We start from the raw sequence: 15,855 nt of genomic DNA, 5'->3' as shown, positions 1-15,855 counted from the left end.
CCTTCTACGCTTAGTTCTAATTGCAGTATGAATTTGACGCATTATCTTTCGTTTGAATTGACATAATTAGCAGTTTTCTAAAAATGTAGTCCCTAGCAGGTGCGTGACCGCAGCACTCCTCGGCAACGTCCGTAAATAGGCTAATGACGTATATTAATCCGAACTTCGATTTGGGAGGAATTGCCGCCATCTTTTCCGCTGGGGCACTGGCTTTATTTATCTGTCAACATCGGAACGAATTCGAACCATCCTGTATTAAAACTTGTCTTCTGATAAAGAAAAGTTCTTCATATAATGGCATCTGATGATAAACTGAACATCGATAGCGTAATAGCTAGGCTTTTGGAAGGTAAATGCCGTGGGTCATCTCTGTGTTTATAGTCTACCCACCATTGTTACTAATGACGATCAGGAAATTATTTTATAAAAAGTCTAAATTGCAGGTAACGGGTTTGCTGTAGCGATATGCCTGCTACTCTTTGGCTTGTTATGTCCGGAACTGTTGAATTTGAGTGATGTTTGTAACCATGATGTCTTGATTAGGCTGTTTTTCCGAAGCCTACAAATATACTTCAGACATTTTCTTCGCCCTACCACTGTACACTACTGACTACATGTACATGCAGTACCACACTGAATGAACAGTGCATGTCGTGTGCATCGATCATACTGCACTCCTGTAATCCTAGGCCTAAGGTATTGCACCAACCTAGCGAGTGGGCTGTCGTCTTCGTTTATTGTTCCTTCATTGAGCGACGGTTGGTAATGGGCGGTTTCATAGTTTACGTCATTACAGTACACCAGTTTACAGTTATGAGTCTGCATCTGCTGCTGTTCAGCTCCCAAATCGTCCTTCATCCTCTTGTCCTTGTTTCTATGACAACATGATCATGACATCTGTACGAGTACGTACCCCCAAACCCCGCACCCTAGGCTATAGCCAACCATGGCCCATAGGCATAGGAGTAAAAAAACATAACCCCTACAACACGCTTTTTTCCCGAATTAAAGTCATGAATTTGTGTAGGTGTCGAATACACAGATAGTGACCGAGGGTGCTCTGCTGTAGTCGAAGTCATGACCAGTGGATGGTTGGTTTTAAGTTTATGACTCGTATTCTTTGATATTTTATTCTGTCGCAACTAGATTGTGTTAATAAAATATTCATTTGTGTGTCTGTCTAATTTACTGTACAATACAACTACAATGTACTCTCCTTTCAAACATGTAGAAATAGAGCATGTTACCACGTCATGGATAAAGCTTCAGCGTTTTACAAAAATCACAACACCAAGACACTTTCTTGATTTTAATTAAGTCGATTTAATTCAGTGGTTTATTTTAGCTGCATGGCAGTTGTATCTTTTTCAATGCGAACATGCAATTTCCTGTTTTGACGATGTGGGTTGAAGAGGGATTGTATGAAGAAACCCATTGCTGGATTATCAAGGCAAGTGTTTGTGTTGTCACTCAGTGTGTGATAATGCTGCTTGAAACATCTGCTTCCAGCTTTGTGCTTTATTCATGGACTGATGATTAAAATTATTGTAAATTCCTTGAGCAAGACGAATGATTGATGACCTGATGAACAATTCCTGAATCAGCCTGCCAGGTGCAAAGCTGAGTTGTATACAACAAGTCATATGTCAGCGTTCTTTCTAAGTTGGTGACACAGCCAGTGGCCTTAAAATGCACATGTTTGCAAACTTCTGGCTGTATCATTTGAGGTGAATTTTACTTGGTACATGTAATTGCAGCATATCCAGGTTACCATGATGCACATGGACAAAATAAATGTCATAGAGACTTCATCTAAAAGAAATGTTTGTAACGTAGGTTGTCATTATCACTATCTGTATGCAGTGTAGGATGTGTTGCCATGGCAATCTCATTCTGCTGATCTGTTGGCTGTGGTAAAACATGTTATTCATGTGCATTGAGGGTTCGGGTTCACTCGTCTCGCAACTGATATCTGGACAGACCTGAGGCAGGTTGGTCACCATTGCTCATTTTTCGATGATGTGCTAATCTCCCTGCACAGTCAAGGCCTCAAAATTCATTTCAAGAAGTCATAGCAGCTTTGCCAAAAAGGCACTTTTGCCAGTTATGAGAAAAAGAGTAATGAACCCAAAAGCTACCTTCGTGAAGGAAGAACTAAGACAAGGGCACCAAGGCAATCGGGGAGGGCACAGAAGCATTTGCCTCCATTGCCAATTCACATGTAGATACAGAGGCTTTGGTCCTTGGGTGTTATACATTTACAGCGGCACTGGGTTTTCCTTTTCCTTGTCTGGGGTACATGCATGTTTGCATGGTGATTGATAACTTGGTTTATTCTGTGATCTCAAATTCGAGTTACTGTGCATGTGAGATAATGGATATTGGAAGATTATTATTTACTTGACATCAGGAAGTCCGGGCACTTGGTATGGTTCACACATGACACGTGTATGTGGACAGTGTTTTTGTGGTCATCAAAATATTGGTTGAGCTTCCTTTACATCCTTGTCGAGAAACATATCATTATTTCTCCGAAAAGTGTATATAAATATGTCTTTCTTTTTAGTGCGTGGATCAAGACCAGGAAAGAATGTGCAACTAACTGAGGCAGAAATCCGAGGATTGTGTCTGAAGTCCCGAGAAATCTTCCTCAGTCAGCCAATACTCTTAGAACTGGAAGCTCCTCTAAAAATATGTGGTGAGTAGTTGGTGAACTTCGACAGTTGGAGGAAATCTAAGTGTAAACAAAGTACAAACTATTTTCCAGAAAAGAAGGATGTAAACAAAACCACCTGATAAAAAATGGTTTCCAGGTACCCACTGAGACGTGGTAAATCCAGTTTCTAATGATTGAGAATGGCGTTGTTTATAGAATTACAAAATCTGACCCATGCTGCTCAAGTGTATCTTGTGTCGGTCCTAATAACTCACCTGAGCAGTTGAGAAGTCGTCTTAATTAACTTTCCTTAGCTGTTGAAATGTTTGTGGAGGTAAATGTGGTACTGGTACTTGTTAATTTGGAATAAAACTCGAGCTTAACAGCTCTCAAGTGTGTAATTTGCTGGAGGTTATGAATACATAGATTGGCTGTTGTATTCCAAATCATAATGAATTCTCTCTTGGTATGTTCATGCAGTAAATAATACAAATGTTGGCGAAACTTGCTGTGGTGCCAGAATGGATGATTTTCATTTTCTCACTGGAGGAGATGAGAGGCTCAAAGTTTTATCCAGCCACACTCGGAAGCCCTCAATTAAGTGAAAAACATCTTTTTTGGTTGATGACAAAAATGTTGTCTCTTTCCAGGTGATATCCACGGACAATATTACGACCTCCTCAGGTTATTTGAATACGGCGGTTTCCCACCAGAGAGCAATTACCTCTTCCTTGGGGATTATGTGGATCGAGGCAAACAATCTCTGGAAACGATATGCCTTTTACTTTCCTATAAAATAAAATATCCTGAAAACTTCTTCTTGCTAAGAGGAAACCATGAATGTGCCAGTATCAACAGAATATATGGATTTTATGATGAATGTAAGTTGATCCTGCTTTAATTGGCTTATTTTACTGTAATTTCATTGTGTTTGCACCAGCCATTCGCCTTGCACTCAGAATAGTGGAGCAAAAAATTCAGGACTGAAGTTGGTAATTTTAGAGGAGAGGCCTGTGTTTTGTATTGTAAGTTTGAATCTTATACTTCTTGTCCTCCACTGATGGCACTATTGTATGTTGCAGGTAAAAGACGATACAACGTTAAGCTGTGGAAAACTTTTACTGACTGTTTTAACTGCCTGCCTATTGCTGCAATTGTTGACGAGAAGATCTTCTGTTGTCATGGTGGTAAGTAATCAATCCAACATGAAATCTGACATTTATGACATCCTGATGTATTCTGACATCCTGTTGTATGTGGAACAACACCAAGGAATCTGTCTGCGATGATTTTTAAGCACCACTAATCTTTCAATTGAAGATTCATGGGGAAATGTGAATGTAGTGACAGCAGATAATACTATGTAGGATGTACCCACCTTGGTTAATAGAAACTTGCTAAGCTATGTTGACCCAAGTTACCTGTTTTTACTCTGCACAAATCTGGTGATGAAATATCAATAGACCAATAATTCCTGCTGTGATGTTTTCAATTTCAGGTTTAAGTCCTGATCTTCAGTCTATGGAACAGATCCGCCGCATCATGCGTCCCACAGACGTCCCAGATCAGGGCCTGTTGTGTGATTTACTCTGGTCGGATCCTGACAAGGATACCAATGGTTGGGGAGAGAATGATCGTGGTGTCTCATTTACCTTTGGGCCTGATATTGTGAGCAAGTTCCTGGCCAAACACGATATGGATCTCATCTGCCGGGCTCATCAGGTAAAATACATCTTTGAAGATCAAGCAATGAAAATGTCACTGCAGTCATCTCAGCTGCAAAGGCCACTCATTAGGCTGGCACTGAATGTCAGAAAGTACAGATTTCTCAGCTGCATACTCCTGTTTCGGTGCTTATGTTGCATGTTTTCTGTTACAGGTGGTTGAAGATGGATATGAATTCTTTGCAAAAAGGCAGCTAGTCACCCTTTTCTCAGCGCCAAACTACTGTGGGGAATTCGACAATGCTGGGGCCATGATGAGCGTGGATGATACATTGATGTGTTCCTTCCAGGTAATTTTCTCCTTTAGTCTTTATTGCCTATCTCTGAAATTTAAAATGTCAACACTTCATAGAAACGCAAAACTTCCTTCACTGAGAGTTTATTTGACATCTTGAAGTTAGTGTGTTCATTTCTAAAGAACAATCATTAGAGCAGTAGTTTCTCATAAAGATATCACTCCTCGATTTGATTTGAGAATGTCAATGAATGCAGAGAGTTTCAGAGTGATTTCCTAGATGAGATGTCATGCAAATTTCTAAAACTGTTCTGTATTTTTTCAATAACAAGTTTTTGCACCAAGTATCGTTGTGCATGTCTCACTTGTTTTATCCTTCCGTCTTTTTTTATTCTTCAGATAATTTTCCTGCCGTCACATGGAATGTTCACTTCATAATTGTGTCATGGGTCATCTCATACTCACTCCACTCAATTCGTTCCTCTCAATATTAATGAAAATTTCAATTGTAAGGAGCTACTAAAAATGACCTTGTGCTTTAAATCCCCAAGCCGCAAATATTGTCATGTTGGCATCAATTGAAAACCAGTATTGACTGTGGCTATGGTTTTGGCGTCAAGTCAGTTATCTTTCGAAAAACTCTTATCATAATAATCTTGTCCGATAAAGAGAGCCATTTTCACTTCAACTGGGTTGATTTGATTTTCTTATTACTAATTTTATTGGAACTGCTTATTGTGAGATGACCCTGTTATCATTCTTGACGGGCAGCTTTCTTTTTTCCAGATATTGAAGCCAGCAGACAAGAAGAAATCTCTGTATGGCGGATTGTTGGAGCGGCCCACCACACCGCAAAAAGGAGGTGCCAAAGGCAAAATGTGAAACGTTTACCATTCTCTATTTACAGATTTTGAAACCTGCAGACAAGAAGAGATTTCCATATGGAGGTCTCGGTACAGGGAGACCAGTCACACCACCTAGAGGACAACCTAAGAAAAAATAATGTTCCTCTACACTTATGTTCAAATCGAGACATGCTTTTGATGTCAACTTTTCCATGTGCCTGTGAATTGTCCTTGTCTCTGTCTCTGTATATAGTGCTGTATGTCAAGTCCACTAGGCTGCCAATTGAAAAAGACTATCTGTAACTTAGGTCATGAAATAATTGTACCGCACATGGAATTGGAAGTTGAATGGACACTGGGTAGAAAACTAAAGTCTAAACTTTAATTGTGTCGCACATGGATTCAATGCACTGGTGTAACCATGGTCCATGTAGTGTATCTACACAAATATGTACTTCGCAAATAACCATGATCAAATGAACTCTGCCTTTAGTTCAGTGGTGTGGTTTTCAGTTTGACTGGGGTGATGAAGTCTTTGACTGCTGGGTTGTCAATGTATGTAACATAATCCATGTAATCTTGTCATGTTGCAATTATTTCTTAGGAGTAAATTTGTATAAAGATTGTAAATAGGCCGTAGACTAGAAAATGCTGATCATGTATTTGTCAAACATGTTTCTGGAAGTGTTGTGTATTTCTATAAACTGGAAGTTCATTTCATTTTGCCATGGGAACAGTGATCTTTTGCTACTTAAAACATAACATGAGATGGAGGCATCTTTACTTGATCAATGGTTAGGTGATATAAATAAAGACAAGTAAATGCTTTTACTTTAAAACTTCATGAACATCACACTTGGCTTTCTTGTAGGGAACTGAAGTAAATATCTACAAGTCTTTATTCATATCGTCCATTGTCCTACCCTTGATGACAACGTGTAAAATGCTTTTTCTGCAAAGAAATTAGACTGGAATGAATTTTTTCTCATACATTGTATAATCACTTCTGAAGTAAGAATAAGTTCGAATTGAGACTTCCCCTCGATTGGATTTCACAAATTGATTTTGTCTTTGAATAATAAAATACATTTACTTTCTGCAGTTGGGCTGCGAGTGTTCATGAATATTGTGGATCACAAGGTTGTATGCATTTCAGTTTTCTTAGACTAGTTTAGAATTTTAAGCTTTTGGTTACATTTTAAAACCCATTCCCTTTTTAGGCAGTTGATGAAAGCCTAAAGGTAAAAAAGCTTTTTATCCATTTTCCGAATAGCCCAGCAAGTCAATAATTCCTATGTTTGTAGCTATTTATCATAAATGTCGAATGTAGATGTTACTTTTCGTAATAATAAATATGTATACATTTCACACACATTCTTATTTTGTCATTCGTATAATTGGTTAAGGGAAATCTATCTTCAACTTTTCTTCTTAATTACATGACCTTGGTTTATTTTTTACCACAACTGCGTCTACTTGCTCTTGAAAATTAGCAATAACAGTAAATATATTGTTTTGCAAGTTTTCTTTTCAGCAATTTCTCAAATTTTCATTGTTGAAAGAGTTTTGCAATGTTGTCTTGACATTCAGAGTCTCTCTATTTAGTTGTGGGGGTTTACAGTTGATGGTCATGAATACGGTCAATGTTTGGATTCTGACTGAACTTTTTCAATGAGAAATTGTTTCTTGTCAGTTGCCGTTCAATTGTATCTAATCACCAACTTGGCTATGGTGTGTCCTTCATTGTTCTGTTTTAATTATCTCCTTCCTAACATCTCTTTTCTCACCTAACCACTATCTTTTTCAGTTCGTGGATCAAGACCGGGCAAGAATGTTCAGCTGACAGAAGCCGAAATCCGAGCATTGTGTCTCAAGTCTAGGGAAATCTTCCTTAGTCAACCAATTCTTTTAGAGTTGGAAGCCCCACTAAAAATATGTGGTAAGTGTCTCTTGGAAATGCTGTGATACAACCTTGAGTGAGGTTGGATGAAGTGAACCCTTTTTCACGGTGGTGATTTAAATAAGTACACAGGGTTGTGGCTGGTGAAGTTGCAGGGCTGAAAGGAGTGCTTTCGACCCCCTAAAAAAATCTTTTGGCAATAATTCCGGTGAATCAGTCCTGGCCTGTTTAAAACTGCAGCTGACCATGGCAAGCGCAACTGTGGCTTCGGAATCTTCACACGGACAGTATTCAGATTATATTGATGCATGTGCAGTGGTGAAGATCTGTCCTCTTAATAGGAGGACACTGTCACAACCTGTTGAGATTTTCATCATAACTATGCTGCATGTTTATGATTCAATTCATTTTCCAGGTGATATACACGGACAATATTACGACCTCCTCAGGTTATTCGAATACGGTGGTTTCCCACCAGAGAGCAATTACCTCTTCCTTGGGGATTATGTGGACCGAGGCAAACAATCTCTGGAAACGATATGTCTCTTACTTGCCTATAAAATAAAATATCCAGAAAACTTCTTCTTGCTCAGAGGAAATCACGAATGTGCAAGTATTAACAGAATATACGGATTCTATGATGAATGTAAGTTGATATTTGAAAAGGTGTCCTTGCCAAAAACGGCTGTATTTTCCTAAATAATTGAAACCTACTGGGATATAACTCTCTTACTGATGAATGAATCTACACTGGTATCATTATGTAGCAGAGGAATGACTTCAACATTCTTCATAGTTTGTGGGATAGAAAGGTATACAACAGTCTGTTATTTGCAGAAAGTTTTAAAGAATGAGATTTTTATACCATTTAAAGTCGGCTACATGATTACACAAACGTTTTGTTCTTTTTCGTCTAGGTAAAAGACGGTACAACATAAAATTATGGAAGACATTCACAGACTGTTTTAACTGCCTGCCCATAGCTGCAATCATAGATGAAAAGATCTTCTGTTGTCATGGTGGTAGGTATCATGTTTTCAAAAATACGGACCTCCCTGAGAATCCTGGGTCATCGTGTAGGCCATTTAAGTTGGCAAACCTGTACTTGGTAAGAGTGTACCAGGGCTTTATGATTTGTTGAAATGACATACTTGAACTCCAGTCTGAACATATTATTAAATTGGGTCAGTCAAATTGATGTGTTCAGAAAGAAATGGGTCATCACCTGCCGAGATGATTATTGTATTTTTGGTTGGATTGGCAGGACAAATCCTAATGTAACTATTAATCGAATGTCACAACTTGGATATTTGCCTTTAGTGTGCCAAATCAATCATTGAATGTATATCAAAGAATTGATGGAATTTGACTATTATACCTGGGGCAAGGAAGATTATTTCTGTTGGGCCATAAATTCCAACCAACTGTGGTTGTATTAAATGTTTATCTCACGCGGACTGGGGATTGAACCAGGGACCTCTTTACTGCTAGTCCAGAGGTCGACCCGGTAAACGACAGTTGCTCCTATTGGGGTTGTTCAGATGACCTTGATCTGCAGACCAAGCCCCTCGACTTGTGAGGCTGCTGTGATGCAGTATTTTCACAGAGCGTTTCCAAGTTTCATTCTCACTTTCAGGTTTAAGTCCTGATCTTCAGTCTATGGAACAGATTCGCCGAATCATGCGTCCCACAGACGTCCCAGATCAGGGCCTATTGTGTGATTTACTCTGGTCAGATCCAGACAAAGACACAACAGGGTGGGGAGAAAATGACCGTGGTGTCTCATTTACATTCGGGGCAGAAGTTGTAGCCAAATTTCTCAGCAAACACGACCTCGACCTCATCTGCAGGGCACATCAGGTACATTTCGTTGTTTTCCACAGGTTTTGGTAGTACTGATGATGATTTGACCTTAGCATTGCTGTTAATTGAATTAAGATTCCGCTATCTTCTTGCCGTTTAAAGTTCAGTTGAACCTCCTCTCTCAGACTTAGTCTTGAGATGTTGTGTAAAAGAAATCAATTACTTGACTGTTCTTCCACCTGTCCTTTTCCGTTGATGTACCATTTTGTATTTGTCTTACAGGTGGTGGAAGATGGTTATGAATTCTTTGCGAAAAGGCAGCTTGTTACCCTTTTCTCAGCGCCAAATTACTGTGGGGAATTCGACAATGCTGGGGCCATGATGAGTGTGGATGATACATTGATGTGTTCCTTCCAGGTAAGAGAAATATTTGACTGAACTCCACTTGCACCTTGGCTTGATGTGAGGTTCCATTTGGAAAACAGGCGTGTTCAGTCCATGTGACTGAATCTAGGCAGCATCATGTGTGCGATAATCGTTTTAGGTCGCAGTTGGTACAATTCTTGGGATGGTATTGTGTTGTCGTATGACATGCTTCTTCTCTTGTCTTGCTGATTTTGAAGAAGAAGAAGTTCCCTTATGGTGGATTGACAGGCAGACTGTCACACCGCTGTGGGCAGCTAAAGGCAAAATGTGAAATGTACCATTCTTTATTTGCAGATTTTGAAACCTGCAGACAAGAAGAAATTCCCTTATGGTGGTCTCAACGCTGGAAGACCTGTCACACCCCCACGAGGACAGGCTAAGAAGAAATAGTATTCATAACTCTTTGAATTGAAATAATCATAAAATTCTGATAGTAACCCCGACCCTGTCATTGGCCACCAAGCTCGTATGCACACTGTCTCATGGCCTGTGCTTGATGATGAGGCTGAGACCATCATTGGGCTTGGTTGCTGTGTGAACAAAGCTGCCAGTGGAATATACCGGTGGTGATGTTCATCCTTGTAAAATTGGATGGCACTTCATGCTCCCATCCATGAAAATATCTTTCTGAGATAACAAAAAAATTAATGGGGAACTGTGTATGTTTTAAGTGTAGGCAAGACTTCTGAGTTCAGTGAATGAGTGGAAAATGGTTTAACATTATAACACTGATGTAAATAAATGTGTATAAAATAACTATTATGTTGTCATGTCTACTGCTAGAAGGATTCTCACGACTGGAAATGATTGTTGGTGCGACCCGGGTGTCCTCATGTTCTACAGCTCTCATTTAGTCATCAGATGTGTGGTTTGTGCTTTCATATGTTTCAGCTTATGACAATGTATGATGTGGTTCTTGAGAGAAACCTTTTACCTACTTGCTTTAAATTTTACATCATTTTCGTCCTTCATTTTATTTGTTATGTATCTCCCATCTCCGCTAGTCTTAATCAGTGTGTCCCAGTCAGTTTTATCATGGAAGCTCAGGTCTCCTCTCTTCCTTCAATTTCAAGGTCACAATGACTACCATCAAAACATGCCTCTGCCCACCTGCTCTCAATTTCATCACATGTTCAGGTAGAGCATAATTTTAACCACTGACCAAATGGCTGGTCGTAGCCATGATCTGCATTGTAAATAGCCTCCAGGTGTAAATTGTAAATGATCAAAGAAAGTTGCGTAAATATAACTCCATTGAGTGTAATACCAATGTAAACAAGTAAATTTGGTGTAAATTCTGTGGCTTATATTATGGATCCAGATAGACTATCAAGAGTAAGACAATGCATTTATTTTATGTGCCTCAAACTTAATTGTGGCAATGTATATAAAAAGACCAAGTGAATGATGCCTTCGAGGCAGTGAAAGTGCTCTTCCTACCCTGGTTAGAATCTGAAATGTAGAGGAATTCATTCTTCATCGCATTGAAGGGGTTTGTTAATCATTTTAAAATCTGGTTTGACTTAATTTCAATGAAGCATTTTTTTCACAGTTGCATCGGTTTACATGGCAGTGTGTTGTTGCATCGAGTGTGATGTGACCTTGGATGTTCTTCAACAATACCTTGATTGATTTTTCGCAGGTACCGGCAATCAGTAGATCTTGCGAATCTGGCTAAGCAGTGTGTTTCTCTGTGGCAGGTCACAAATGTTAGTGATGCAATATAATAAGGTATTCTTATAGTTGGTTGGGTATATTGTGTGGCTTTTACTGCAGCATGATGCGGGCGGGTGGGTGGGTGGGGGGGGGGGGGTTATCTCCATTTCTGAATTCCGGCAGGCCAGCTTTTGACCAGGTGAAGAAGATGGTGCTGTTTTGATAATCAATCGGTCAAATTTAAAAAGTTTACTTAATAAGTGTTATGATTGTGGCATTATTATGAAATATTCAATGAGGGTTGCATTGAGATAATCTCCAGCAAGTGTGTACAATGTATTAATCAGGGGTAGAGACTAAACAAGATTTGCATAGAAAAATAACTGTGTATATGTACCTCAAGAATTTTAATTTAATATTTGAATACTGTGTCAGATGTGTCGTATGCCGTTCTATATGTACGTCATGTAACATAAGGATTTATGTAACATGAGGGTTAATAATAAACGTATAGATAGTTTTCACACAAAGCTTTCAACTTTGAGTCAATTATGTTTATAGCAGTGTCTATTTTGTTCTTCTCTGTTCACTCTTGCATGGATGAATCGTTCTCAACGTTACAAGGCGTAGTCGCCCGTTTTGGATAGGGTATTTGCCCTGGTATGTACACCACACCGCGCACATGGCGTCTTGGTTGTTTGTCTTGCTTGAGGACACTGAGTATGAAACGGCGTCAATCCTTTCAATAGTTGAACCTCACAACCACCCAAGTATGGATCTGATGCTTCACCACTGTTACTAACTCGCCCAGTGAAACTTGGGAGCGTATAGACCTTCTTGGGATTATCCGGCAGCTCGGGTTGTCAAGCAACATCCCCCTACACAGTTCTGGCAACTGCAATTAAAGGTCTCTCCAAAATCTGAACCATATGGTAACATGCACAGCCTCCCCACCAATCTGGAGGACATGGTGGTCAATGGACCATGCAGGCAATGACATGTTTTGGGGACCAGAGCTGTCTGAATAAGGAAGACATATCTTGTGCCTTGCATAAAGTAGTCTTGGTGCTCTCCCCATGAGCATTTTTCAGTAGATCTCTGATTGTGCTTAGCATGACCTGGCCCATCATAAGTTGTGTCTTCCTCTGGCCCGGAGTTGATATCTGCCTCATTCGCTCCTCACAATGTCTATGCCTAAGAGCCTTATAGAGGAGACAGCTGGTCTCCGGGACAAGGTGATCGGTATGAGTATGGTGGAGACAGCTAGCATGTCCTAGGTTGACTCATATGCTGTCCATTTCGTCATCCTGATCATCCTTCCTCTATGGGCGACAGGACGAGGCTGGTCAACTGTATTCGAAGTGTCTCATTCATACTTTCACAGATCACCTTGTCCCAAGTCAAGTTGTCTCCTCTAAAACCATATATATATATATCCATGTCCCTGGGGCACGATGACCCCTCCCCAAACTCTTACAAAACAGTATGTCCCTGAGTATGTCTCCTCCGTACTCACACCAATCTCCATACATACTTACACAGATCACCTTGTTGTGGGGACCATGGAGGTATTATTAAGAAGGAGAGAGAACGGAGCTAGCTTAATAATACCTCCATGTGGGGACGAGCTGACTCCTCCATACTTTTACAGATATCACAATGTCCCTCGGACATGCTGTCTCCCCGTACAGTTCACCACAGAACACAATTATAACATCCAAGACGAATGAAAAATAGAAATATTTTATTTTGACATGACTTCAAATAAATTAACCTTAAATATGGACGTTATGACGGAGCTGACACTTCTGAGGACGCGCTGCAATACATAATATGTTTGTTAATATCTAAGAGGTAGACTGGATGATCTCTGATAAAGCTGTCTGGTAAATTTCCCACCAGGCGGCACAACTAATGGTGGCACAACTAATGAAGATAGGCTGACCTGCGAACAACGACATACAGGACGATTGACTGACGGTCTAGCAGTAAAGTACTAGTATGCAGTATTACCACCGTCTGACTGATACCGACTAGACAACTTCATCAACTAGCAATGAAAGATACCAAAATATCCATGGACCTTGAATTCCAAGGCAAATGGTCACATGATCGGATTTTCATCGAAGACACAGCAAAGGTTGTGACATTGTCCTGGCTAGTAGAAGACACTGCTGTGATGTAATGTCTGTTGTGAAGTGTCTTAGTCAGTTGATTTTTAGATTCCGTGATCCTCGACGCGATCCTGCCGGTGGTGACATCCGTTTACTTGATGGCGGATTCACTTGTCGAGTTTTCGGCGCCGGCTTTGTAAGATTCTTCGACTTGTCTTCTCTGGTTTTGGGCCGTTCAACTACAATATTGTTCAATTTATCTGAAAAAGAGATTGTTACATGCTCACAAGACATAGTCGCAATTAAGATGACCATCCATCCGCAGAAGCTGCTTTGTTCCGATTAAGAAAAGAATCGGTGAAGACATTGAGTTTGATACACGTTCATAGGACATAGTCACAACCCGGCACGGCGAACAACCAAAGATACCGGTGTGAAATATGTGGTTTTTCCCCATCATTAAGTGTTGAAGGCACAGGCAATATGTCTATTATATTTTCATGGTGAATGAAGACAATCTTACCGTGTAATTCAGGATTCACCGCCTCCAAATTATTCAATAACGGCACAAATTTCGTCTGTTCTTTTTCTCTCTTTCCGTTGTACTTTTCTGCAAAAAGATGTGTTATGGTTCGAGACACCCAGAACTAGCAGCCCGAAGGGAGGAGTTCAGGCCATCTGGAACCTGCATCAAGGACAAGCTTTTCGGGAACCAGGACGGATTTCGGTAGACGACAATATTCGTCACCAGAACTGGACTGTCCACCTAAGATTGAGAACGCGGAAGAAGAAAAAGAAAGGATCGAGACAAATTCGCAGAATGTGGCCAATGTTTGTTCTTTTTCAAATGGTGCAGATTAAACAAAAGTCGGAGAGATAACATATTCATGGGATTAAAATACTTGAGATATCAGCGTTAAAATAGAATCTTGTCTTTGTGCTGCTGTTTTCTTCCTGGGGATAGAATTCCCTATTACACCGGGGTAGCCGATGTTTAGTTTTCATCACTTACTTTCGCTCTCTACCCTGACCAAGACATAACTCTCCCTGCTCCCGACAGACTGGTGTTCATGAGCGTAATCAAATAGTTTGGCAGACGAAAGATTCTTCACTACTCCCTCAAAGTCGATTAGGTCAATAGCTGCTGAAAATAATGGGTGTTGATAATTCAAAATGAGACTATTGGCAGAACCTAGATGGTCCGAATCGGGGTCTCCAAGTGGCAGTGGCTAAGGACAGAGTATTAGAACGATTTCTCTCACACGTGTCAACAATAATGACGTGTCTGACGTATTGTGAGAGAGAAGGGGCACCTCTTCGTCACTTTAAGCCCCAGCCTATAGTCACTAAAGTCTGTCCACTTTCACGTTAAAACACAGCGCAAGGTTGTGCCTTGCGGAGACGAAGACACATTTGCGGAGACGAATCGCTGCCGGGGGCAAATCAGTGGATAAGGACAACCTGAAGACCTAGCAATCTAGAACGTCTTGAACACCATGGCAATATGTTCATGATCACAGCTGACTATTTTCTCGATTAATCCGGTGTAGAAGGAGAAAATGTCCCCCTGGAAAAATTGTCCTGCCCTGCTATATTCTGACGGATTGTGGTATATGGACACACGACCGTCAATAGCTCAGAATAGAATCCTTTATCCGTACACTCTATCTTTTTCAGACATTTCAAACTTGTATACCGGTCATTGAAGTGGTTTAAGCCAAAATGGAGCAACCGGCTTCGCACCTACCTTCGTTCTCACAATTACATTTGCGTCTGATGAACTCTAATAAGATTTGGCTCCGACATCTCGGGTTGAATATGGCTTTTTGATTATCTGAAAGGGAAGAATTCGAATGTTGAGGTTTTGTCTGTCTGTCCTAGCAACACTATTTACGTCGGCTGTGGACGTGTATCACCCACTCGGTGGGAAAGATATAATCTTGTTCCAGACGTGAAGACATACCAAATAGTACTGCTGAAGTAAACAACACTCACCTCCAAATAAAACAGTAATGAACGTCGGCGGTTCCTCCTCCTTTTCTTCTTCATCAATCTTGTTCATCGTGCCAGATGTAGGAGCAGACGACGAGGACGCCAGGGTAGCAGACGACATCTAGGTAAATCAATCAGAAACGGAAGGAATAATCCAGTGAGATTATTTGATGAATTCTCAGTATTTGGTTTCTATTCTAAACAAATATACACATACTCTCACGACTGACTTCTCAAGTTGACATTTCAGCAATAAATATTGACATTGCGGACGACAACCTCATACAATAGATTATACCCTTCTACGGAATACGTGAGCTTTCATTATAAAGTGATATTGACGTGAGGGTAGAATATCAATGTCCTATATTTCATTGCTATGTCTTGGTGGTAAGAGAGAACAAAGTTCAGACAATTTGGGCCGCCAGGACTTTGATATAATTTATGGCATTTCGGCATATATCACACTTGAATGTGTCTTGAGTTTTCACCTGATTTCGAAGA

At 40.2% G+C, this 15,855-nt stretch overlaps 2 protein-coding genes across 4 annotated transcripts; one reads left to right on the top strand and one right to left on the bottom strand.

Moving 5' to 3' along the window:
* Nucleotides 1-169: 169 nt before the first annotated feature.
* LOC135483112 (serine/threonine-protein phosphatase alpha-2 isoform) lies at nucleotides 170-11,374 on the top strand. 2 transcript variants are annotated; one of them, XM_064763649.1, is made up of 7 exons: nucleotides 170-349; nucleotides 7,268-7,399; nucleotides 7,776-8,006; nucleotides 8,278-8,382; nucleotides 8,997-9,220; nucleotides 9,446-9,580; nucleotides 9,884-11,374. In XM_064763649.1, exons 1-7 carry the CDS (start codon nucleotides 295-297, stop codon nucleotides 9,977-9,979), a joined length of 978 nt encoding a protein of 325 aa, XP_064619719.1. In that variant the 5' UTR covers nucleotides 170-294; the 3' UTR covers nucleotides 9,980-11,374. The 2 variants fall into 2 exon arrangements, with proteins under 2 accessions (XP_064619719.1, XP_064619720.1); XM_064763650.1 differs by lacking the exons at nucleotides 7,268-7,399; nucleotides 7,776-8,006; nucleotides 8,278-8,382; ... (1 more) ...; nucleotides 9,446-9,580; nucleotides 9,884-11,374 and adding exons at nucleotides 2,567-2,698; nucleotides 3,307-3,537; nucleotides 3,739-3,843; ... (1 more) ...; nucleotides 4,536-4,670; nucleotides 5,523-6,832.
* A 1,598-nt stretch (nucleotides 11,375-12,972) lies between these two features.
* Nucleotides 12,973-15,734, bottom strand: LOC135483800 (uncharacterized). Of its 2 annotated transcripts, none has more exons than XM_064764846.1 (5): nucleotides 15,355-15,734; nucleotides 15,107-15,193; nucleotides 14,372-14,503; nucleotides 13,883-13,969; nucleotides 12,973-13,619 (listed from the first exon to the last, which is right to left on the bottom strand). In XM_064764846.1, exons 1-5 carry the CDS (start codon nucleotides 15,470-15,472, stop codon nucleotides 13,453-13,455), a joined length of 591 nt encoding a protein of 196 aa, XP_064620916.1. In that variant the 5' UTR covers nucleotides 15,473-15,734; the 3' UTR covers nucleotides 12,973-13,452. The 2 variants fall into 2 exon arrangements, with proteins under 2 accessions (XP_064620916.1, XP_064620918.1); XM_064764848.1 differs by having other exon boundaries at nucleotides 14,372-14,500; nucleotides 15,355-15,724.
* Nucleotides 15,735-15,855: the final 121 nt, after the last annotated feature.

Source organism: Lineus longissimus, chromosome 2 (assembly GCF_910592395.1).
Source record: "Lineus longissimus chromosome 2, tnLinLong1.2, whole genome shotgun sequence".
Classification (NCBI taxonomy): Eukaryota; Metazoa; Nemertea; class Pilidiophora; order Heteronemertea; family Lineidae; genus Lineus; species Lineus longissimus.
Note: the sequence above shows the minus strand (reverse complement) of the source record. Positions and strands in the feature narration are given on the sequence as shown.

What these genes read in the sequence shown, in the direction of transcription:
- LOC135483112 (XM_064763649.1), top strand. Translation starts at nt 295, where the DNA reads ATGGCATCTGATGATAAACTGAACATCGATAGCGTAATAGCTAGGCTT. An exon ending in TCATCTGCAGGGCACATCAG is followed by an intron (nt 9,221 to 9,445) that starts GTACATTTCGTT and finishes TTTGTCTTACAG; the next exon opens with GTGGTGGAAGATGGTTATGA. An exon ending in CATTGATGTGTTCCTTCCAG is followed by an intron (nt 9,581 to 9,883) that starts GTAAGAGAAATA and finishes CTTTATTTGCAG; the next exon opens with ATTTTGAAACCTGCAGACAA.
- LOC135483800 (XM_064764846.1), bottom strand. Translation starts at nt 15,472, where the DNA reads ATGTCGTCTGCTACCCTGGCGTCCTCGTCGTCTGCTCCTACATCTGGC. An exon ending in CATTACTGTTTTATTTGGAG is followed by an intron (nt 15,194 to 15,354) that starts GTGAGTGTTGTT and finishes CTTCCCTTTCAG; the next exon opens with ATAATCAAAAAGCCATATTC. An exon ending in GGTGAATCCTGAATTACACG is followed by an intron (nt 13,620 to 13,882) that starts GTAAGATTGTCT and finishes TCTCTTTTTCAG; the next exon opens with ATAAATTGAACAATATTGTA.